The sequence below is a fragment of the Grampus griseus genome, assembly GCF_964374135.1.
Source record: "Grampus griseus genome assembly, chromosome: 2".
Taxonomy (NCBI): domain Eukaryota; kingdom Metazoa; phylum Chordata; class Mammalia; order Artiodactyla; family Delphinidae; genus Grampus; species Grampus griseus.
Window position 1 is genome coordinate 84,863,637 of NC_139018.1, and position 23,190 is coordinate 84,886,826.

The 23,190-nt window shown below is 41.6% G+C and overlaps 2 protein-coding genes across 6 annotated transcripts in view; one reads left to right on the forward strand and one right to left on the reverse strand.

Annotated features, from left to right (window-relative positions):
- Positions 1 to 4,969, forward strand: part of NUSAP1 (nucleolar and spindle associated protein 1) — a gene marked incomplete at its 5' end in the record, with an annotated part of 32,745 nt that extends 27,776 nt beyond the window's left edge. For all 3 annotated transcript variants that reach the window (XM_082647555.1, XM_082647553.1, XM_082647554.1), the window contains 2 exons: positions 2,842 to 2,950; positions 4,030 to 4,969. In XM_082647555.1, the coding sequence (XP_082503681.1) occupies positions 2,842 to 2,950; positions 4,030 to 4,126 (206 nt within the window). In that variant the 3' untranslated portion in view covers positions 4,127 to 4,969. The remainder of the gene's footprint in view (positions 1 to 2,841; positions 2,951 to 4,029) is intronic.
- Positions 296 to 23,190, reverse strand: part of NDUFAF1 (NADH:ubiquinone oxidoreductase complex assembly factor 1) — a 40,192-nt gene continuing 17,297 nt past the window's right edge. The window contains exons 1-6 of one of the 3 annotated variants that reach the window (XM_082647558.1): positions 22,250 to 22,375; positions 17,315 to 17,967; positions 13,492 to 13,677; positions 7,714 to 7,788; positions 6,967 to 7,212; positions 6,539 to 6,576 (exon numbers count right to left, since the gene is read on the reverse strand). In XM_082647558.1, the coding sequence (XP_082503684.1) occupies positions 7,063 to 7,212; positions 7,714 to 7,788; positions 13,492 to 13,677; positions 17,315 to 17,890 (987 nt within the window). In that variant the 5' untranslated portion in view covers positions 17,891 to 17,967; positions 22,250 to 22,375 and the 3' untranslated portion in view covers positions 6,539 to 6,576; positions 6,967 to 7,062. Of the gene's footprint in view, positions 686 to 6,538; positions 6,577 to 6,966; positions 7,213 to 7,713; positions 7,789 to 13,491; positions 13,678 to 17,314; positions 17,968 to 22,249; positions 22,376 to 23,190 lie in introns of those variants that run through there. The other 2 variants (XM_082647557.1, XM_082647556.1) reach the window with 2 other exon arrangements.

Here is a 23,190-nt window from a genome sequence, read left to right on the forward strand (position 1 = left end):
AAAAAAAAAATAATTGATTCACTTACATTTTTATTAAGCAAAGACAACTTCTAATCAGTGTTACTACAAAGTATTAATAAAACTTCAGCCAAAATCAAGAAACTTGGAAGTTAGGCTGTGGGTAAATGAATGTTTTCTTTATAGTTTTTAAAGGATCCCAAGCTGAGAATCACTGGTCAAACAATCTGGGACATTTATTGGCCAGATGTCGCTCTTGGGGATATATTAAAGTATCTTTACATCCATTTAAAACGTCAGTACTTAATGTGATCTGTCAGTGCTTCTGGAATTACTTTAAAACAAAACCTTCCTATAAGAATCATGTAACAGTGTTTATTTTTAAATTACTAATGTTAATGAAACAAATATAATGAAAATGTAAGTCTTTTTTTTTATAGATTTATTTTATTTTTGGCTGCATTGGGTCTTCGTTGCTTCGCATGGGCTTTCTCTAGTTGCGGTGCACAGGCTTCTCATTGTGGTGGCTTCTCTTGTTGCGGAGCGCAGACTCTAGGTGCGCGGGCTTCAGTAGTTGTGGCTCGCGGGCTCCTAGAGCGCAGGCTCAGTAGTTGTGATGCACGGGCTTAGTTGCTCCGCAGCATGTAGGATCTTCCCAGACCAGGGCTCAAACCTGTGTCCCCTACATTGGCAGGCGGATTCTTAACCACTGTGCCACCAGGGAAGCCTAAAAATGTAAGCCTTATTTAGAGGTAACAATCAAACTGAACCGTGGTTTAAGAAAACTTCTCCCACCCATTTTTCCTCCCCAAGTTTTCCCATCTGTGGCAACGGCAACTCTCTCCTGAGTGTCGGGGCAGAAGCCTAGGAGTCACCTTTGGTTCCTCACTCTCTCTCAGACCCCATATCCAGTCTATCAGCTAGTCCTTTCAACTCCATCGTTGAAATTGATCTTTAATCTGACCACTCTTCATCCCTCCACTTTGACTCCCTTTGGTCCAAGTCACATCATCTTACCTGGGCTTCTACAAAAGCCTCTTTGCCCCACTACAACTTTAAAAACAAATCAGAGCACATCACTGCTTGCTCAGAACCTCCTAAGGTTTCCTGTCTCTCTCCCACCCTCATTTCATTGCCTCCTCCCTTCCCTGACTCTGTGTCAACCACACTGGTGTTTCAGCTCCTCAAACACTGAAACACCACCCCTCCTCCAGGTCTTTGAACTTGTTATCCCTCTGCTCCACCTGGAACACTATTCACACTGATCTTTGCACAGCTTGCTCCCTTGTTTTAATGGGGCATCCACTCAACTGTCAGCAACCGAGAAAGGTCTTCCCTGCCCACCCACCCACCCGCACTCTTTATTCCTCACCTTGTTTTACATTTCTCCATAGCACATAGCACCACCTGGTGTTATCTTACTTGACTACTGTCTACCTCTACCACTGGAAATGTAATCCCAAGAGAGCAAGGTTTTTTTTTTTTTTTTTTGAGAGCAAGGATTTTTGACCACTTGGTTCACTGCTATGTCCCTAGCACCTAGAATAGTCCCTGGCACATACCAGGTACTCAAAAAGTATTTGTTATGGGAATGACTGATCACCACTAACTTCTACTGATGGTAAAAAAACCTGGTTGAGAGCTTCATCTGTGCTTGTTATTTTATATCCTAGACAAGTCACTTAATTCCTTTATGGAAGGGAAAATAAATAAGTACTACTTCAGTGGTTACTGAAAGGATCAAATGATATAGCAGGTGTGAAAGTCCTTTCTATAAAATGGTAAACACTGCAAATGGTAATCTTTGGTACTCAGAAGTAGGTCAAACTATACAAATAAAGTAATATATAAACATCTGGAAATTTGGTCACAGTTCTAAAGCCAACAAAATATTCCCACTTGTTGCATTCCAAATACATTTTAATAGGTAACAATAATGATAAACTGCACAGATGAAATACTACTTTAATATTAAACATTCCTATGCAACGTTGGGATAAACTACTTAGTTGTTATGGCTTCTTTTAATGTGCTGTGTCATGGGATTCAGTATTAAAGTTTTTTTTGTTTTTTTAAGATTTTTTTCTGGCTTTTCAAGGATTAAAAGGTAGAAGACACTTATTTTTAGAGGAAAAAAATGTAATGTCTATCTGTGGAATATTAAATTGAAATTAATAGAATTATACTGGCAGATTTCTTTAAAAACAAAGTATGGGGCTTCCCTGGTGGCGCAGTGGTTGAGAGTCTGCCTGCCGATGCAGGGGACACGGGTTCGTGCCCCAGTCTGGGAAGATCCCACGTGCCACGGAGCGGCTGGGCCCGTGAGCCACAGCCACTGAGCCTGCGCGTCCGGAGCCTGTGCTCCGCAACAGGAGAGGCCACAACAGTGAGAGGCCCGCATACCGCAAAAAGAAAAACAACAAAAAAACCAAAGTATGAATGTTGACAGCAAGCAGGTAGCCACAGATGAAGAGAAAATTAGGAATATAAATACAGGAATCTTTTCATTTATTTATTTATGGCTGTATTGGGTCTTCACTGCTGCGCACGGGCTTTCTCTAGTTGCGGTGAGCGGGGGCTACTCTTTGTTGCGATGCATTGGCTTCTCGTTGCGGTGGCTTCTCTTGTTGCGGAGAATGGGCTCTAGGAGCGCAGGCTTCAGTAGTTGTGGAACACGGGCTTAGTAGTTGTGGCTCGCGGGCTCTAGAGCGCAGGCTCAGTAGTTGTGGCACACAGGCTTAGTTGCTCCGCGGCATGTGGGATCTTCCCAGGCCAGGGCTCGACCCATGTTCCCTGCATTGGCAGGCGGATTCTTAACCACTGCGCCACCAGGGAAGTCCCAAGAATCTTCTTAAATCTGTCTCTGTCTCTGTCCTAAACTAGGAAAACTGAAACCATGGGGACAATCTAAAGAAAACAGTTCTCTGAATGAACATGTCAACAGAGTAAGCTTACACAAGAAAAGTTATAAACAGCCTCATCGCCAGACCAGGTAAGTACATAATTATCCAGTTCTAACTCTTTTAATTTTGAAAGACTGTATATAAAAGCAGAGTCTCTGAGGGATAGAGTCACAGTAATAGTGGTGTTTAAGAAGAGGGTAGAAGTGGAATCATATACAGAACTTAATAAAAGTACATGTGCCTAGGCAATACCACAGTGGGTTCTAATTCAGTAGGTTTGAGATGGGACCCATGTATCTGCATTGTTTCCAAAGCTCTGCAGGTGATTCAGAAGAGGACCTGGTTCACAGCACTGCTCTTACATGACCTATCTGCCCAAACAATGCACCTGGATGTCCCTCCAGATACCAATCCAGGTGCCCAGGGCACCTAAGGATGCACATAAATTTCACACTCCCAGGGAAACCAGGCTTTCTAGGCTTCAGGGCTCTACACAGGGGGAAACCCCAGGATGATCCTTAGAGGCTTCTTTCTGTGTGGAAACCAAGTTAACACCAGAGTCTGACCTGGGCTGCAGCTGGTCCTGGTTTGGCCGATTCCCTGTGTGACACCCTCCTGATACCGGGTTAACTACCATTTGACTTGCCAGCTACCACCAAGACCTTACTACTTGCTATTAAAATCATTATCATGATTCTGGGCCTTTTTTTTCTCTTAATTCCTTCTCCCCAAAATCATAGTGGTTTAAGTCAGAGATCCTGATTCCAATTTTAGCACTTTTATTAGACAGTGTGATTTTGAGGTCGACCTTTGACTTCCACAGGTAGAGGTTTCTCATTTAAAACAAACTAAAAAAAACTACAGGGGTTGGATTCGATCTCCAAGGTGTCTTCTGCTTCCAGTTCCATGCTTGATTTTAGAATGCTGCCTTAACATTAAAAACAACAACCCCCCCCCCCCAAGTTCTAGCCTTTTAACACAACAGTGACTTACAGGTGTGGCTTCCATCACAGAGACCACTGGACAGAGCACAATGTCCTGTAAGAGTGTGCTTTACACAAGTGTGCTGGATGTCATTTTAAGTTTGGACATTAGTCTAACAATAGGTGCTTTGAAGTGGTCTGTTTGGAGCTTCACTAGAGCCTAACGTATACCTATCCCTCCTTAGGGAGGAGCAACGGAAGAAACATGAGCAAGAACGAAAGGAGAAGAAAGCAAAGGTTCTGGGAGTTCGAAGGGGCCTCATTATGGCTGAACATTCATAATTTAATATCTCGTAAATATTCCTTTTCTCTGAACCCTCTTTTGTAAATATTTCTGTACTGTCCTCTCACTTTAGCCAAAAGACCTTTTTCTGCTCTTAACTTTGTTCGTATATATGTAGTGTCTGTGGCTTCTTCACGTTTTACCCCTGAAAAGACATTACTACCTTTAAAGCTCTCAAATTCTTTTGAAATAGTTTTTACCTAAGCCCCTGTACAACTAACTCAGGTTTCTAAAAAGACCCATCCTGTAGATTCTTGACCTAGATTTTTAAGGTCAAGTTCCCTCTGCTGGCTCTAATAACAGAACTTCAGTCCTCTTCTAGGCAAAAGCACTTACCTGATGGTAGCTAATTATACTACAGACTTTAGTAGAAATTGAACAATAACAAGTTATGAACAGGGTAAGCTGTGAAAGGCCACCTCTTCATCCTCTAGAGAACCTAGTAGTCTTACCGAAACTGTGGGCCATATGAGTTTATAAGGCGTCAATATTTTATCTATGTGAAATGTTTCATTTAAGCTTCTATGTACCTCTTTCAGATCACTTCATGTAATTGTCAGTTACATCTCTTTTTTTTTTTCCCCCCAATATATTCTTAAAAACAAAACTCTAGCTCATTCTAGCCTGGCTTATTTAGAAATATACAGGGTCATATTGAAATTTGAGGATTGTTGCTTTAAGGATTACTATATGCTCTGTCAAACTTATACATCTTACTCAATTTATGGAAAAGACTAGAGTTGCTTAGTATCATATTCATGTCTGTTGCACCCGAATGGAGCTTCCGAGTTTTGTACTGCTTAAAATTTTCATAAATAAAATTTTTTCTCATGGGGGGTAGATTCATTCTTTGTAAATATAATTGGTTTCTAAAATTTAGTTGACCAGCCAAGACTAACAAGAGTTGACTTGTACTCTTTGTGTATCCTTTCTTGACCGTCCACTCCCCACTCCTAGAAGAAATGACTGTCCTTTTGTATTTTCACAGCACCTGTCAGATTCTGTTATACTTATTGTTATACGTATATGGGCCCACAGAACATGGCATACTCCTGGGTGCTTAATAAACTCAGATTTTGCTATCAAGAGGCAGAGATCAGATCAATCAGGAAATCTGTGTCAAATACACTGCTACTGGGAAGGTGAAACGATATAACCACTTTGGAAAACAGTTTGGTAGTTTCTTTAAAAAATTTAAATGTACATCCACCATATGACCCAGCAATTCTCCTAAGAAATGAAAACATATGTCCACACCAAAACTTGTGTCTGCAAATATTTACAGCAGTATTATTCACAGTAGCCAAAAAGTGGAGAAAAATCCAGCTGTCCCATCAATGGATGGATTTAAAAAATATGCACTAAAAAAATGAAATACTGATAAACACGCTACACCATGGATGAACCTCAAAAACATTATGCTAAGTGAAAAGCAAGACACAAAAGATCATATATGATTCTATTTATATGAAATATCCAGAGAAGATAAACCTATAGCAAAAGTAGATTCGTAATTGTGGGGCTGAGAGTGGGGATGAAGAGTAACTGCAAAGAGGCACTGAGGTTTCTTTCTAGGCTGATGGAAATTTCCTACAATTAGTTCACGTAAAGACAGACTGCAGAATTCTGGGCATTCCCTGGCAGTCCAGTGGTTAACATTTGGCGCTTTCACTGCCGTGGTCCTGGGTTCAATCCCCGGTCAGGGAACTAAGAACCAGCAAGCCATGCGACACGGCCAAAAAAAAAAAAAAGACTGCACAATTCTGTAAATAAACTAAAAAATCATTGAATTGTATACTTAAAACAGATGAACTTTATGTTATGTAAATTATACCTCAATAAAGCTGAAAAACAGATAATTACATGAAAACATACAAAATAGTATTTAGGCCAAGATGGATGGGAAAGCTATCAGCCTTTGTGTATTCTCTTATTTTAAACTTGGCTCTCGTTGGGTACTCTGGCTATATCATATAGTTTCCTACTTCTTCCTCTAAGATGACAAGAATTGATCAGTTTAAACTGTGTTAATCAGGGTCTTATTTTTGGTATATGCAATCTCTAATACTAAAAACGACTGGGGAAGCCTTGGGGACATTAGTCTCTAAAGTAAGAACTGGTAAGGATCATGCATCTTTGGAGAACCAGCTATGCAGGTGTTATGGACTGCATGCTTGTGTCCGTTCCCTGCCCCCGCCCCCTGCCCAATTCATATACTGAAATCCTAATTCCAAATGTGACTTGGTACTTTGAGGTATACTTGGAGGCCTTTGGGAGGTAATTAGGTCAGGCAGGTGGCACCCTCATGATGGGGTTAGTGCTATTTATATGAAGAGAAAGAGACTAGAACTTGTTCTCTCCATGTGAGGATACAGTAAGAAGGCAGCTGTCTACAAGCCAAGAAGCACTCACCAGACACCAGGTATCCTGGACTTCCCAGCCTCCAGAACTGTAAGAAATACATATGTGTTTTGTTTAAGCCACCTAGTCTATAGTCATTTGTTATAGCAGCTTGGGCAGACTAAAACAGGTATCTTTTCCCAGTGACTACTACAGCACCTTAATATTCTTCAACAGTCTCCTATCCTGATAGATTAGAAAACAGAAGAAACCTATAAGGAATAGAATGGTAGAGGGCCATAAACAGTCACCACAGAGACTCCCTGCTTTGGAAACCACCTACTTATATAGGAACTGTTGCTAATAGGAATCATTCTAACCAAAAACAGTTATTTACATAGTACCTCTGCATCAGTACTTGATTCTTTAAGTTAAGGTACAGCTCAGATCCTGGTCCCTCTTAGCAGCAGCATTTAGCTATGTTTTAGGGAATACATACCCGCCATTGTTTGGATGCCATTAAAGAAGTACTTTATTTTTGTCATCGTGGATTCTACTACCCTTAGTTTAGTAACACAGAAATACTACATGATCTCTATTTAAAAAGTCTTGGATTAAGCTCTGGAGAATTTTCATAGGCAAATTCTTCTGTGTGGGCTGGATCAGTAAATACTCCAATAAAATCTATTTCTAGGAAGAATGGACCATCCACTTTATCAGCCAGGGTGAATCCAATAGAAGAGATCTAAATTTAAAATAGAGAAATTGATCAAAATCTCATATGCTGATGTTGTTCCTGGAGTTTTAAAATTCCGTACTATCAGCCCTTAGCAAGTATACGATAGTTCTCATGTGCCATAGCCAATTAGAGGAAGTACAGGACTGCTTTTCTTTCCACATTCTACTTCTCTCTTTAAAGTAGTGCCAGTTAAGACTAGTAAGTACAACATGGATGTCTAATGGAGGTTCCTTGAAGCTCTCCTGAACTCTAATACTCTTATTTTAAAGCTAAAATAAAATGCAGGCACGCTGAAAGGAGGACCATACTGAAATTCCTCCAGGATGGGGGTTAGGCTCACAGGATAGCTCTGAGTCAGCATTTGTCTAGGTATAATAGGAGTATACTTAAATAGGAATTTTCATCTTTCATTTGCCAGCCTTCAAAAATGGACTGAACCCATCCTCACAGGAGTTCTGTTTCACTAAAGATAATATAGTTCTGAGTGAAAATACAGGAAAATGTTACCTTGTCAAGCAGAAGCTGGTACTGGGCATCCCGGATTCTTCCTCGATTAGAGAAGAAAAATTTGGAGAAAGGAATCTGAAAGAAGAAACCATTGACTTCAGATCTGACATGCAAGCAACGGAGGCATCTGTTTAGAACTGCAGTGATAAAATAATAACGGTTTAAATTGAATTTTAAAATTATCTAATATGTGAAGTTATAACAAGTGGCTAGTCATTTGGATCACAGAAAAAAAAGTTTTTTTAATGAAATAACCTAAGTACTAGAAGAAAACAGGTGAAAACCTTTCTAAGCCAGGAGTCCCAAAGGAAAAAATGACAGAGAACAATTATAACTTTCTGATGGCAAAAACTAGTATCCTAAACACAAAACTTTTACAAATAACTAAGAAAAAGATTAAACAACCCAGTAGAAAAATGGGGATGGGAGAAATAGGCACATCTGTATACTGCTGGTAGGAGTGCAAATTAGTCCAACTCTTTTAGAGAGCAGCAGCTAGCAACTGTGGTAGGCAGGATTCTAAGATGACCCCCAAGATTTCCACCTAGTGGAAATCACCTTCTTCCAGGGATTCAAACACAAATCTCAGTGCTGCTGTGAAGGGACTCTCCCGAAGTCTGGTCCCAAATCAGTTGACCTTAATATAGGGAAGATTATCCTCTGTAGGTCTGACTTAATCACTTGAGCCCATAAAAGTGCCTGGTAAAAGAGGTCAGAAGAATGAGAGGGATTCAAAGGGGAAGGTCAAGGGGATTCTCCACTGCTGGCTTTGAAGATGGAGGGAGCTAAATGGTAAGGAATGTGGACAGCTTCTAGGAGCTGAGAGTGACTCCCAGCTGACAACCAGTAAAGAAACCAAGACATCATTACAATCACAGGAACTAAATCTGGCCAATAACCAGAGTGAGCTTGGCAGTGGATTCTTCCACAGAGCCTCTGAAAAGAAGTACAGCCCAGATGACACCTTGATTTCAGCCTTAGAGAGCCCTGAGCATTGAACCTGGCCACAGGGTGTCCCAAACCATGACTTACAGAACTGTGCGAAGTTTGTGGTAATTTTTTATGTAACAATAGGAAACTAACACAGCAATATCTAGCAAAATTTGAAATGCCGTAACTTGATCTGACAGTTTCACTTTTAGGAATTTATATTACAGATAAACTCTGACAAACACATAAAGATACAGCTTTTTCTAATTAAAAAAAAAAGGTAAAATAGGGGAATAGTTCAATAAATTATAGTGCAACCATACAACTGAATACTATGCAGCTATTTTAAAAAATGAAGTAGATCTATACATGATGCTGTGGGAAGACCTCCACAACATATTAGTAGTAAAAAAGTAAGAGATAAACAAAATCTATAGTATAAATATCATTTATGTTATTAAATACAACTTTTTTCTTGGCCACACTGTGTGGCTTGCAGGATGTTAGTTCCCTGACCAGGGATTGAACCTGGGCGCTGGCAGTGAAAGCCCCAAGTCCTAACTACTGGACGACCACCAGTGAATTTCCCCTAAAAACAAATTTTTTAAATGCCTAAAAAAAAACTAATAAAAAATTTACTATAGCAACTGGGAACAACCCAAGTATCTATCAATAAGGACTAGTTCAATCAGCTGAGATATCCATATAACAGAAAATACCAAACAAAATAACAAAGAATGAAAAATAATTCCATGTAGTGATATGGAAGCTCTCCAGGATCTAAATTTTAAAAATATAAACTGGCACAGAAGACACATAAAGTATGCTATATTTTTTTGAGTAAACAAAGGGAGAAAATAAGTGTATGTGTATATATACTTGCTTATATTTGCTTAAAAAAACTAAATCTATGGAAGAAACTAATAAATGTGGTTACCTATAGAGGGTGAGGGCAAAAAGGGTGGAGAGAGAACTGAGTGGGAGTGAGACGTTTTTGTACATCTTTTTATATTATTTTGATTTTTGAGCCAAAAAATAAAAATGAGTTAAAAAAATAAAATGTACTGTTCAGATTATCACCAAAAACACTTGCTGACATAAAAGCAAACTCAATTCAAAGCTCATTTAATAAAGCACCACTGCACAAGATCATGTTCCTCACACAGCAAATCCAAGTGCAGTCAACATCCTCAGTTCACGGGCTCCCTTCATTTCTGTTACATAAACCTGAAAGGGACCCTGCACCCCCAGCCTCCAGTCAGTTCCTCATTTTTGCATCCTGGTTGGGCACTTCATCTACCTCATTATTCAAAATATATTTTGGAAACAGAATCAATACTACCTGCTCACCATTCAAGGAGCATGAGCCACCCACCCCACTGGCCTTTTGTCTTTTTGTCATGTAATTTGCTAAGGCCACTGTCCACATTAAGGGAATTTTTTAGCCTGGAAAAAAAATGAAGCTAAGAAGCAGCATTAAATTGTACAGCTTGCATAAAAAGAAAAGGATCAACAGTTGTTTTCTCTCTACAGATGACAGAAAACTAGCATGCATAATTTTTCCATCATTTTCCTCTGTTTTCTTTCTCTAAGCATAGTAAATATTTGAGCATCTCACTTCTATTTACTAAAGGAGAATTATTCATGAAGACATGGACAGCAATGAATAACATTTAATTTTTAAAAATCTCTTCCCTGGGACTTCCCTGGTGGCACAGTGGTTAAGAATCTGCCTACCAATGCAGGGGACATGGGTTTGAGCCCTGGTCCAGGAAGATCCCACATGGTACCTAGCAACTAAGCCCGTGCGCCACAACTGCTGAGCCTGCGCTCTAGAGCCCGCGAGCCACAACTACTGAGGCCTGTGTGCCTAGAGCCTGTGCTCTGCAACAAAAGAAGCCACTGCAATGAGAAGCCCGTGAACTGCAATGAAGAGTAGCCCCCGTGTGCTGCAACTAGAGAAAGCCCACGTGCAGCAATGAAGACCCAACACAGCCATAAATAAATAAATTTATTAAAAAGATAAAAATAAAAATCTCTTCCCCAACACTTCCTTTAATAATTTAAAGAGGGACTTCCCTGGTGGCGCAGTGGTTATGAATCCGCCTGCCAATGCAGGGGACGCAGGTTCAATCCTTGGTCCGGGAAGATCCCACATGCCATGGAGCAGCCAAGCCTGTGTGCCATAACTACTGAGCCAGCGCGCTAGAGCCCACAAGCCACAACTACTGAGCCCCCATGCCACAACTACTGAAGCCCACGTGCCTAGAGCCCACGCTCCACAACAAGAGAAGCTACCGCAATGAGAAGCCCATGCACCTCAACAAAGAGTAGCCCCCTCTCGCTGCAACTAAAGAAAGCCTGCGTGCAGCAACTAAGACCCAACACAGCCAAAAATAAAATTTTAAAGTAATAATAATAATTTAAGGAAAGATGTTGCAAACAACTATCATTTCCAGCCAAAGATTAGAACTACAAGTATTTTCAGGAAAGAAAGTAATAAGTAATTGTCAATGATTATACTGGCAAATAATTTGGCAATGTGCATCAAAGGCCTTAAAAATGTACATATCATTTATTCTAGGAATTTTATTTCCAGAAATACATCTAAGAAAATATTTAAGGATATTTACCTCAGAGTTTGGTATAAGAGTGAAAAACTCTGAAAACAATCTAAATGTACAACAATAGAGGATGGATTAAGTAAATTGTGTCTATTTACATAATATGCAGATATCAAAAATGATGTAGAAATATATTTCAACAGAAAGTTGTATATAAAATTCATTTCAGTGAACAATGTATGTTATAAAATAGCACTGGCACAATACAATTCTTGTAAAAAAAAGTGTAAATAGAAAAGTCTGAAGGTGCATACTAAAATAAAAATAGTATTTTACCTCTGGGTAGTGGTACCACAAGATTTTTTTCCTTTTCTGCATTTTCTAAATATTCTATAATGAGATATTGTTTTGTTTATTAATTTGTTATAAGTATTATTTATATACAAGCATTACATACATAATAATTTTTTGGTTATACATCTGTATTAGTGTATAAATATATATCTATTATATGCTAGGCATTGCACTGTTCTAGGTGCAGGGGAAACAGCTATGAAGGATACAGACAAAGTCCCTGCTCTCAGAACTTACAGAATTTATGTTCCAGAGGAGCCTGGTAGAGAGTGACAATAAACAAATAGACAAGTGAATGAAAAAGATAATTGAATGAATGAAATAGACAAGTGAATGAAAAAGATAATTTTACTTAGTGATAAGTTCTATGAAAAAATTAAACAGGATGTTGTTATTGGGTGAGAAGGTGCAACTCTAGCTAGAAGGATCAGGAGAGGCCTCTCAGAGGTGGCTTTGGAGCTGAGAGGTAAATAATAGGAAAGAGGAAGCAGGTGAAGACGTGGGAGAAGAGCACGCCCACAGATACAGCATGAAATACAAAGGCTCTGAGACAGAAGTAGTTTGTTGGGTTTGACACACACAAAAGGGGCCAGTATGGAGGAGGGAGGGGGGAGGACAGACTGAAGATGAAGACAGGGGTGTGCTACTGTAGGCCCCGTAGGCCATGTTAAAGAGTTTGGACTGTATTCTAATAAAGGGAGACCACTGGAGGGTTTTAAGCATGTGAGTGATGTAATATGAACTATGCTTTAGAAAGATCACTCTGGCTGCTGTGTGCAGAGTGGACTTTAGGAGGCAAGAAGACAAAGAAGGATATCAATAAAGAAGCTCTTGTAGTAGTCCAAAGGCCTGGACTAGGGTGAGATTGGAAGAGATGGCTAGAAATGGTCAGATTCTAGGTGTATTCTGGAAGGATAGGTGAGCGAATTTGTTAAAAGACTAGATGCGGTGTGGGGGAGAAAGGGATCCAGGATGAACCCTTAGGTTTAAGTATGAACAAAATGGGGACTTTCTTTTGAATTTATGGATTAAAAACCTTCAGAAGGCAGAAGAAAAGAATGGGCACCTGATTTTGCCCTCACTCCCTAAATTTCCACTATTTTCCTCCTGATTAACATTTTTTACCTTCTAAAAGTTTTTTCTCCCTACAAAATAAGATTGCCTTATATTACCAAGAAATAAACAAAACCAAAAATGTTGATAACTGTAAAGTATGAAGTATTTATTCCTCTTAAGGGAGCCTTTCTGCTCAGCTAGGGACACTAGCTTAGTACAGTTGCCTGGAAGAGATGATATGGCCAGAACTTAAGAAGAAATACCTATAGTACTGATAATTGTGCACAGGGCAGAGATGGACCCATGACTCGGCATGGGTCCACATCCTTATCAAAAATATTTACTGGTCAGTAAGCTAACATTTATATTAATAAAAGAAAAAGTCGGACTTCCCTGGTGGCATAGTGGTTAAGAATCCGCCTGCCAATGCAGGGGACAGGTTTGATCCCTGGTCTGGGAAGATTCCACATGCCACAGAGCAACTAAGCCCACACACCACAACTACTGAGCCTGTGCTCTAGGGCCCGCGTGCGGCAACTACTGAGCCCACGTGCTGCAACTACGGAAGCCTGCACACCTAGAGCCCATGGTCCGCAACAAGAGAAGGCACTGCAGTGAGAAGCCTGCGCACGGCAACAAAGAGTAGCCCCTGCTCGCCACAACTAGAGAAAGCCCATGCTCAGTAACGAAGACCCAACGCAGCCAAAAAATAAAAAAAAAAGTCAATTATGTAAATCTTGCCCTTAGGTCCTCTTCCTTCTTTCCTTTCCCACACTGTCCAAGAGGAATTAATAAGAAAAAAAAAACAAACTACAATGTAACCATGATCTCATAAGACCTCATTTTCATACACAGTAAAGACTTACGCTGTTACCTTGACTTCCTGCCAGTAGGGCCCCCCACGGGTGAACATGAAGTAACTGTACATCTGATCCTTCCTCTGGATTATATCCGTGTCCTCCCTGATATTCACCATCCAAGGTCGACCATCCCCACGGACACGAAGATACAGAGTGTTGAACTGGGACCAATCATAAAACCTCTTCCTCTCAAAAGGGCCCTAAGGTATAGAAAGGAAAGTTAATTTCACCTCATTTTCCACTATTAGCAAAATGTGAGTCATCACCTTTTACAGCATCAAAAGGATCAACAAGCCATTTTTCTGCTTTTTTCTGCTTCCTACCACGGTAAGGAGGCAGATAAATCTGGTGATTCTTATTTTAGTACAAAATACTGACCTAGTTAAATGTTTCTAAGGTAATGTTCAAGACCTGATTGGCCCAGGACAGTGTTTACATGGGGTAGACACTCACTTGTGTCACTGAACGGAAATGAATTACTGTATGTACTTTCTTTCCCAGGGCCTAGGAAGCAATGGCTTCTGACTGGGCCATTTTATGACAACTGCCCTCCCATAAATCAGAAAACTATGAAAGACCTCAAGTTTTAAAACTGGTATTTTTTTGACAACACCTACCATCCATTGAAAATATACATTAATCACTCTGCATGCATAATTTAATCCTCATAACAGCCCTGAGATAGGCACTATCATTGTACTCCATTTTATAGATGAAGAAACTGAGCACTCAACCAGTGGTAGGTCCAGTGCTATTTAACTCCAAAATCTATGTTCTTAACAACTACCTAAATTGTCTCTGAAAGTAGAACGTAGTGTTAATTTCCAAAGGTGTTTGTTTACAGCAATCTCAGAGCTAATCGGATTTCAAGAATAACAGTGCTTAGATACGAACTATTACTAGTCATGTAATTTTAGACAAGCTACTAAATCTCCCCAAGCCTGTTTCCTCAGCTGTAAAACTGGGATGGTTATACCTTACAAGATTGATGTGGGGAATAAAAGGGATAATGTATATAAAGTAATTAGCACAAGGACTGGCAGGGTAACTTAATAAATGTTACTGACTACTTTCATTATTCCACAGTACATCATAGAATTATTTTCTACTGTGGGCTGACCAAATCCATTCTGTGGATTTTCAGGGCCTGAAAAATAAAATCTTGTACACATAGTTTATTACCTCTGAAAGAACATGAACCTTTCTTTTTCATCATTATCTGGAGAGAGGGAGCCTAATACTATTCCTATTTGCCTTTCTCCTTAAAACACCATAACCAAGGGACTTCCCTGGTCTTCCAGTGGCTAAGACTCCACAATCCCAGTGCAGGGGGCCCAGGTTCGATCCCTGGTCAGGGAACTAGATCCTGCGTGCAGCAACTAAGAGTTCTCATACTGCAACTAAAGATCCCACATGCCGCAACAAAGATCCCGCTTGCCGCAACTAAGACCTGGCACAGCATGCATGCATGCATGCATGAATGAATAAGTAAATATTAAAAAAAAAAAAAGGGCACCACACCAAGCAAACACCCATGGGCTGTGGCCACAGCCGGGCACGGGAACCTGTCCAGAGCAGCCCTGAAACACCTGATCAGCATTGCAAAAAGCAACAGGCTGGTGGCAAGACAAAGGAGCTGACCTAAGTAGCCTTGGAAAATGGTGTTCTGACTGGAAACCAAAAGGCTAAAGACAAAAGAAACTATACATAAACATTGTACTGTAGTTGGTAAAGTTGTTTCTCACAGGGTTATAGGTTAGAAATTCTGAAACTGCTTTATTTATTTATTTAATTTCCGGCTGCATTGGGTCTTCGCCGCTGTGTGCAGGCTTTCTCTAGTTGCGGCGAGCGGGGGCTACTCTTCGTTGCGGTGCACGGGCTTCTCACTGCAGTGGCTTCTCCTGTTGCGGAGCACAGGCTCTAGGCGTGCAGGCTTCAGTAGTTGCGGCACGCAGGCTCAGCAGTTGTGGCTCACAGGCTCTAGAGCGCAGGCTCAGTAGTTGTTGCACACAGGCTTAGTTGCTCTGTGGCATGTGGCATCTTCCTGAACCAGGGCTCGAACCCGTGTCCCCTGCATTGGCAGGCAGATTCTTAACCGCTGTGCCACGAGGGAAGCCCTGAAACTGCTTTACATGTACTCTTGGGTCGAATTAATAAATGTATAGTAAGTGGCGGGAGACAGGCTTCACACCGTTACAGAAGTTATCAATAAACAAGAGGGAGGAAGCTAGAATAAATCATGTGGTACCGGATTAGAGTCAAAGCATCAGTATGAACTCATACTTAGCTTAATATAGATATAGAAATAGTTACAGATGTGTGTTTCCATGAGTTGGTATGCATACATATATTTCCTAGCTGTGTCCACTGAGAGGTCCTAGAAATAGTGTCAATCCAGAAGCAACAAGCATACTCAGCATCCAGATCTTGGTTTCCAACTCCATCTTCCAAAAAAAAAAGAACCAGGGCTCCTTTGAGAAATGGCTAATTCTAGGGTTGGAACAGAGGAAATACAAGATGAGCTTACAGCACCTCGTAGTGCCAAAAAGTGCTCAAAAACACAAAAGGATGGGGGCATGTCAAAGGGACACGGCCAACCTGAAAGAGCTCCCAGTGACCAAAGCTGGAACAATCTGAGCAACAAAATAAATAACATAGTATTGGATTATAACCCAAAGTGTGAGTCCATACTAAATGACTGAATAAATAAATAAATGTGGGAGAAGAAACAAATCTTCCTTTCTGAAAAATCCCAAATAATTTATGTAAATACTACCCCTTCCAGGAGCTAGAACTTAATCCCACACCCTACCCCATGCCTTGAATGCAGGGTACACTTAGTGACTTGTTTCCAAAGAACAGAATATGGAGGGAAAAAAAAAAAAGTAACTTAACAATGGAGTAATCTGGCAAATACTACCTTGAACAGGTGATCAAGGTTAACACATCAGTGATAAGTCATGCTACTAGCATGTACCCTAATACGATGAGAAGGGTACTTCAACTCTGTGCTGTTCTTCCTAAAAATCCAGAAAACCCAAGTCTAACCAGGAGGAAAAAAAATCAGAAAATCCCAAATTGAGGATCATTCTGCAAAATACCTGACCAGTATTTCTCAAATCCTCATGAAAAATAAGGAAAGACTAAGAAATAAGGAAAGACTAAGTAACAGACTAAGGAGACATGACAACTGGATGTAATGTAATGTATCCTGGCTGGGATACTGAAACAGAATAAAAGATATTATGGAAAAACTGGTGAGATCCAAATAGAGTCTGGAACTAGTTAACAGTAACGCAGCAATGTTGGCTTCTCAGTTGTGGCAAATGTACCAAGTGATGTAAGATGGTAACAACTGGAGAAGCTGGGTGAGGGACACACAGGAACTCTCAGTACCATCTTTGCAATTTTTCTGTAATACCAAAAATATTCTAAAATTTAAAAGTTTACGTCAAAAAAAAAAACGAAAACCCCGGCTGACCCTTCTTCCACTCTAAGGAACCCCCAGCCATTAGAGGGTCTACGGCCTATGTTAGAGGAGATGTAAATCTCCCCAGATCATCGTTTAAATATGTAACCTCTCAGGGCTCCTCAAACATAAGCATGCCCCACCCTGGCCCCAAGTGATGCCCAGAAACATGTAACCTCTCTTCAGGAACCACTTCCCCCTTGTGCTTATGAAACTTTACACTTGTGCCCAGCAGTTATTTAACCCCATACACAAGATGAGATGCCAGCTGTTTTCATTTACAGAAAAAAAGCTGTCTGCTATAGTTCATGCTACAATGAAGTTCACCTCAGTTCACTAGAAAACTGCAGCTCCTGGGTCTCACGTACCGTTGGAATCTTGGATATCATTGCACAGTATCCACTTCGGCCACTCTCCCCATCCTGGGGTGCCTCAGAGCTCAGAGTTCCATACAGCAGTGCACTTTGGTTACTCCTGCCCATTTTCAGGAACACTTCACTTCTGCCACCAATCGTCTTATCAGAAGTCACTATCCACTTATCCAAATCTTCTTTGCCGCGGAACTGCCAGACAACCTTGGCTTGTTCCATCAAGACCTCATGCAGAGGGCGGCCTTCAGGCCCTATCCAATGATTCACAATATCATCCTTCAAACGCCTAAAATGGTCCTTTATTTCTTCTTTAATTGCTTTATCAAAACTAACTTCAGGCTTGTCCTCAGGAGAAGTTATATCCAAATCAACTTCTCTCTGGTGATGTCCTTCCAAATTCCCTTCAGTCTTCCTCTGAGAAGAGGCTTTGCCAGGAGCAGCCACTGGTTTCTCAAGACTGCTGGAACAATAATCTGCAAAGCGAGTACTCAAAAATGGACAAGAGGCAACACTTGGCTTCGGGCATTTTCTGAGAATGTAAGTGCCATTCAGCAATTTATGAACCAAAGCCATGATTAAAAGAAAATCAAAATGTAAATTTTTCCCTGGCCTACCAGGGAAAGAAGCTTCAGTAAATAGCCCAGTTCCACCTATAATAAAAGAGACAGTGAAGAGTTACCAGTATAGCCAATGAATGCATCATAATTTCAAATTCAACATGGATCATGTACTATGAAATTCATGAACTTATTTTCTAATTCTATGAACACTTACCCAGGGCCTACTATGAGCAGAAGAATGTTTACACGGTACATAATACATCCCACTGCCTTGTGAAAAAATGCCAAGATGAACAGAAACACAGGCCCCTTCATGGAGTTAATGATCAACCCCCAAATAATTCAAGTATGTGCTTCAAAAGGTTGTCAATTTTAAAGCAAATTTTTATGCCAGATTTTTAAAGAAATAATTGGTTCCTAAAATAAAATATTCAACTGTCAGTAATTCACTCCAGGATCTAGGCTAACCAACATTTTAGCACTTCATCTATAAAAAGAAGAGACTACAGTTCACATTGTATATGGAGTCAGAGGCCTGGACTTCACACCTAGAACTGTTTACCCTCAGGTAAAGCAGTTGATCTTTTGAGGCCATTTCCTCGGGGGAATGGATGTGCTAACACCTCCCCTACCTACCTTAAGGGATTCTTCTATAGATCAGATGGAATAATGGCTATAAAAGGTTTCTCTGATCCAGTAAGTCTGACAAGATCCCCAAGATTCTTCATGTCTAAGAAGCTCCTAGTCTAAGGCCCACACTGAGTAACAAGGCTCTATCAGCCACTATCTGATCTCCTCAAAGACAGAACCTAAACAATAGTAGCAATAATACCATTACATTTAAATGCCATTCTTAGTATTTTTAAGTCACCCTGACAAATATCTCATTTAATCCACATAAGCCTCCTGTAAGACAAGTCAGGTAGTTATCTCCTTTCACAAGGAACTAGACACCAACAGGTGAAGTAACTTGCCTAAGATTACAATGCTAATCAGTATGGAAGCTAGCACTAGAACCCTGGCCTTAAATCCTTCCATTAGTTACTGCTGCCTCTCCCTATGTTAACCATTAGTAATATAACTTCCATAGCTCTACTGAAATAACAACTTTGCTCTTGCAGCAACTTTCAATGACTGCTGGCAGGAAGTGCTGCAAGAACCAGGAAGGCTAAAGAGTTCCCTCTCCTACTTATTCCAGCTACCCCAAAAATGAAATAAAATACAGAATGCTGAGTTCATCATCTTTCTCCTTTGTCTTTCTCTCACCAGAGACCAGGAGAGAGAAAAATCAAAAACAAAAAATCACCCACTAGTCAGAACACAGTACTGAGTGAGAAACTAGATGGAATGCTGAAAACTTAAAAAAAAAAAAAAAAGCTTCAAAAATGCCCAAATTCAACAATTCAGCTCAGTCGCCTGAGAGTCTACATCAAAATGGCACCCAGACCACTCTATCTACAACACAGGACCGGTCATCTTTCCAGACTGCCCCTCCTCCCTCACTCCCCACATCAGGTGGCTCACCACCTTCTCTCTCCTAAATCACTGCACTCCAGGCTTGCACCCAGACCTCCACCTTATCCCACCACTCAGCATCTAGAGGGCCTAATACACAAAACTGATTGTTTTCTCTGATTAAAACTCTTCAGAGGGGGTTTCCCTGGTGGCGCAGTGGTTGGAAGTCCGCCTGCCGATGCAGGGGACACGGGTTCGTGCCCCGGTCTGGGAAGATCCCACATGCCGCGGAGTGGCTGGGCCCGTGAGCCATGGCTGCTGAGTCTGTGCTTCCGGAGCCTGTGCTCCGCAACGGGAGAGGCCACAACAGTGAGAGGCCCGCGTACTGCAAAAAAATAAAAAAACTCTTCAGAGGCTCTCACGATCTTCAGAATAAAACTCGACTTTCTCCATGGGGTCTGTAAGACCCCTCCAGATCTGGCCTCTGCTCATTTCTCCAATCTCCCCTCTAATCACATCCTACTCTGCTCTAACCACAGAGAACACCTGTGGTCTAACAAGTGCCACCTAGTACCCCCTTTCTGGGCTTCATGCCTTGGCAGATTGCTGCTCCTAGGCCAAAAATGCCCTCTACCGATTTCTGCTGGCTGATTTATCCTTTGGGACTCAGCTTAGGCATCCATTACCTCCTCCAAGAACCCTTAATTACTCAACTCCACCAAGACCTTTTGATGTGTTGCATCCTGGGCTTACACTTTCCCTGCTACAGTTTATTGACAGTTCCCTTGTCAGTCTCCCCTGCCAGACTGGAAGTGTCTTGAGGGGAGAGACTATCTTCATTGTGGTACTTCCAGCAACCAGGATGGTGCCAGACATGCAGGAGGCTTCTAATATTTGTTGAACAAATAATATCTCCACATTTCTCCACCACTACCACCACTGTCTTGGTTCAGGGTTTTATTGTTTCTTACCAGAACTACTGAAATTCCCCTAACAAAGGGCTTCTCAAATGTTAAAGTGCCTATGAATCATCTGGGAATTTTGTTAAAGTGCAGATTCTGATTTAGTAGGTGTAGGATGGGGCCTGACATTCTTTATTTCTAACGAGCCACCAGGTGTTGCCCTTAAAGTTGGCACTGAGAACACCCTTTAGGATTCAGTAAGGTCCTAACTCAGATCTCCTCCCTCTCTCCCAATCCAACCTTTGCCTGGCAACAAAGGGGATTTTTCTAAATATGATGGCACTCCCCTTATTCAGCAATTCCCTCCAGAAATTCAAACTCCTAAAATGGTACACAAGGCCCTCCAAAATGTGCCCAACTCCCTGGCCTAACTTCTCCTCACTTCCATGGGCAATAAATACCCTCAGCTCTATTAATTATACTAACTATAATCATGTCTGAACACACACACAAAAAAACATTGCTCAAAAACCACAAAAGTGAGGCTTCCCTGGTGGCGCAGTGGTTGAGAGTCCGCCTGCCAATGCAGGGGACACGGGTTCGTGCCCCGGTCCTGGAAGATCCCACATGCCCCGGAGCGGCTGGGCCCGTGAGCCATAGCCACTGAGCCTGCGCGTCCGGAGCCTGTGCTCCGCAACAGGAGAGGCCACAACAGTGAGAGGCCCGCGTACCACAAAAAAAAAAAAAAAAAAACCACAAAAGTGACCAAACATTCTACTATCCTGGCTAATATGAGTGACTGCCATACACTGACCAGTCATAGCATTAGCCTCACTCTAGATAGATAAGATTCTCTCCTAATTATAGAATTGCCTCCACCTCCTCAATACTTTCCCCTAAATCACCTAACACAAACCTAAGTCCAACAATAAATCCCTTCTAACACACTCTTACTGAGAAGCCCCATGGTTTCCCATGGCATGTGTTCTTTCTCACTACAAGAGTAATAAGCCTAACTTCAACTACAAGCATGTTCCTAGTGGCCTCTGATTGGAGGGCACTGACATTGCTCTTCCTCCATATTCTTATGAGAACCTATGCATACATCTCACAGCCCTTACAAACTATTAGAATCTTGCTTTTTTTTCTGTCTACCTAACTAGCCTGACTTTAATCCTGGACTATGGCTTAAACATAACTGATACACAATGTTTGCTAAAATAAATGAAAACCGTGCAAACAGTATGTTTTCACATGGACTAAAAAATAGAAGGGAACCAGGAAAAATAACAACAGTTGATCTCACGTCCTGGAATCATAGGTAATATCTAAATTCCCTCACTGACTTCTTTAAATGATTTTACCTCTACATATGCAGGAATTTGGAAAATAAATGATAAGCCTATAAAATGGAATGTGTACAATCATAAACACGATTTTCGTTAACACCATGCTTAGGCTACACTACTGAGTGGCAAATAAGGAGGAATCAAAATGCATATACACTAACATTACAACTATAAAAACGTACGCACAAAAAGATTTGGGGGTAAAAAAGAAGAAAACGGCTTAAAGTCGTGTGTAGGATGATGGGATTATAAGTAATATTATTCACCCTATTTTCCAACCCCTCAGTAGTGCTATCACTTCTCTAATAATATAACTTTAATTATGTTTTGTTTCATACTTTTACCAATAAACACAAAGTCAAAATCATTAACTGGATGATCCCGGGCGGAAGTTGGTGAGTTTTCAGAGCAACGTAACCCACGCAGCTGAGAGCAGTATTAGTGAAGATTGTACATCCAGAGTTTACTATGTGCCAGAAACTGTCCTGGGTGTATTTTCGTTAACTCCTCACAACAACCGTGAGAAAGGGACTATTATTATTCCACTTACTGAGCAAATTAAATTACTCCCGGTCATACAACTAGTAAGTGGCAAAACCAACCCTAGAGCTCCGGTGTTTAGTCAGGGAGCAGTCGGGACCGTGCCACAGCCCCCTCACCCCTCACCTGCTGGGCCGTGGGGCCCTCACAAGCCCCGGTCGCTCCAACTCCCGACTGGCGTTCACTGGCCTCCCCTGCCGACGCCTCAGAGTGACTTCCGCCCGAGCCCGGCTTTTCCCGACCGTGTTCTCCACGTCTCTGTAGGGCCGTCTGCTTTTCCAGGCCGGCGGGAAACCAGGCCTGATGACACGAGTTCCGGCCGGGTGCAGAGGCCGGGGAAGAGTAATGAGGCTACCGGACCCCGGCGAACTGAGGTTTTTGGTCGACTAGCTTCCCAAAAGTCTCCCCCACCCACACTCCCCCTATCTCTTCTGCCCTGTGTGAGAAAGTGGGGCGAATATAGAGAAGCTGTTCGCCTCTCCTTCCTGCATCCCGCCTTCAGACTGCAAACTCCATCCCGTATCTTTCAAGTAGGACCCAGATATTGCTAACATCCTTCGCCCCCAAGGAGCCAGGGTCCACTCGTGCTCCATCCCACCATAGCCGCCCAAGAGCTGTACACGGCCTCAGAGGACTGGTTCTGCTGGAATTGCCCCCGCGGAATCTCTGGAGACCCAGCACAAACTTGGACAGCAAACCGTCCTACCCTCCCTTCCCCAATCCAGCCCCGTGGGGTCGCCCACTCCGCAGGGTTTCGATTGTATCTTGAGCACACCTCTGTTTGAGCACTTTCAACATTGTAACTTAATTATTGATTCACTTCTCACTTCCTCCGCCACGCTGTGAGCTTCTTGGGTCCAGAAGGTGCTCTTCTTCCCGTCCCCAGCACCTAGCATAATGCTAGCAGGAATTAAGTGCTCAGCATGAATTTGAATGAATTGTAACCGCTGGCACTTAACACCGTTCTCCAGGGTTCCAAGACCTCACCAAATACAATTACCTTTTCCACGTTTCCTCCATCACCCTTTTCCACACCATCACCTCTTCCTTCTTTAAATTCTGCTTTG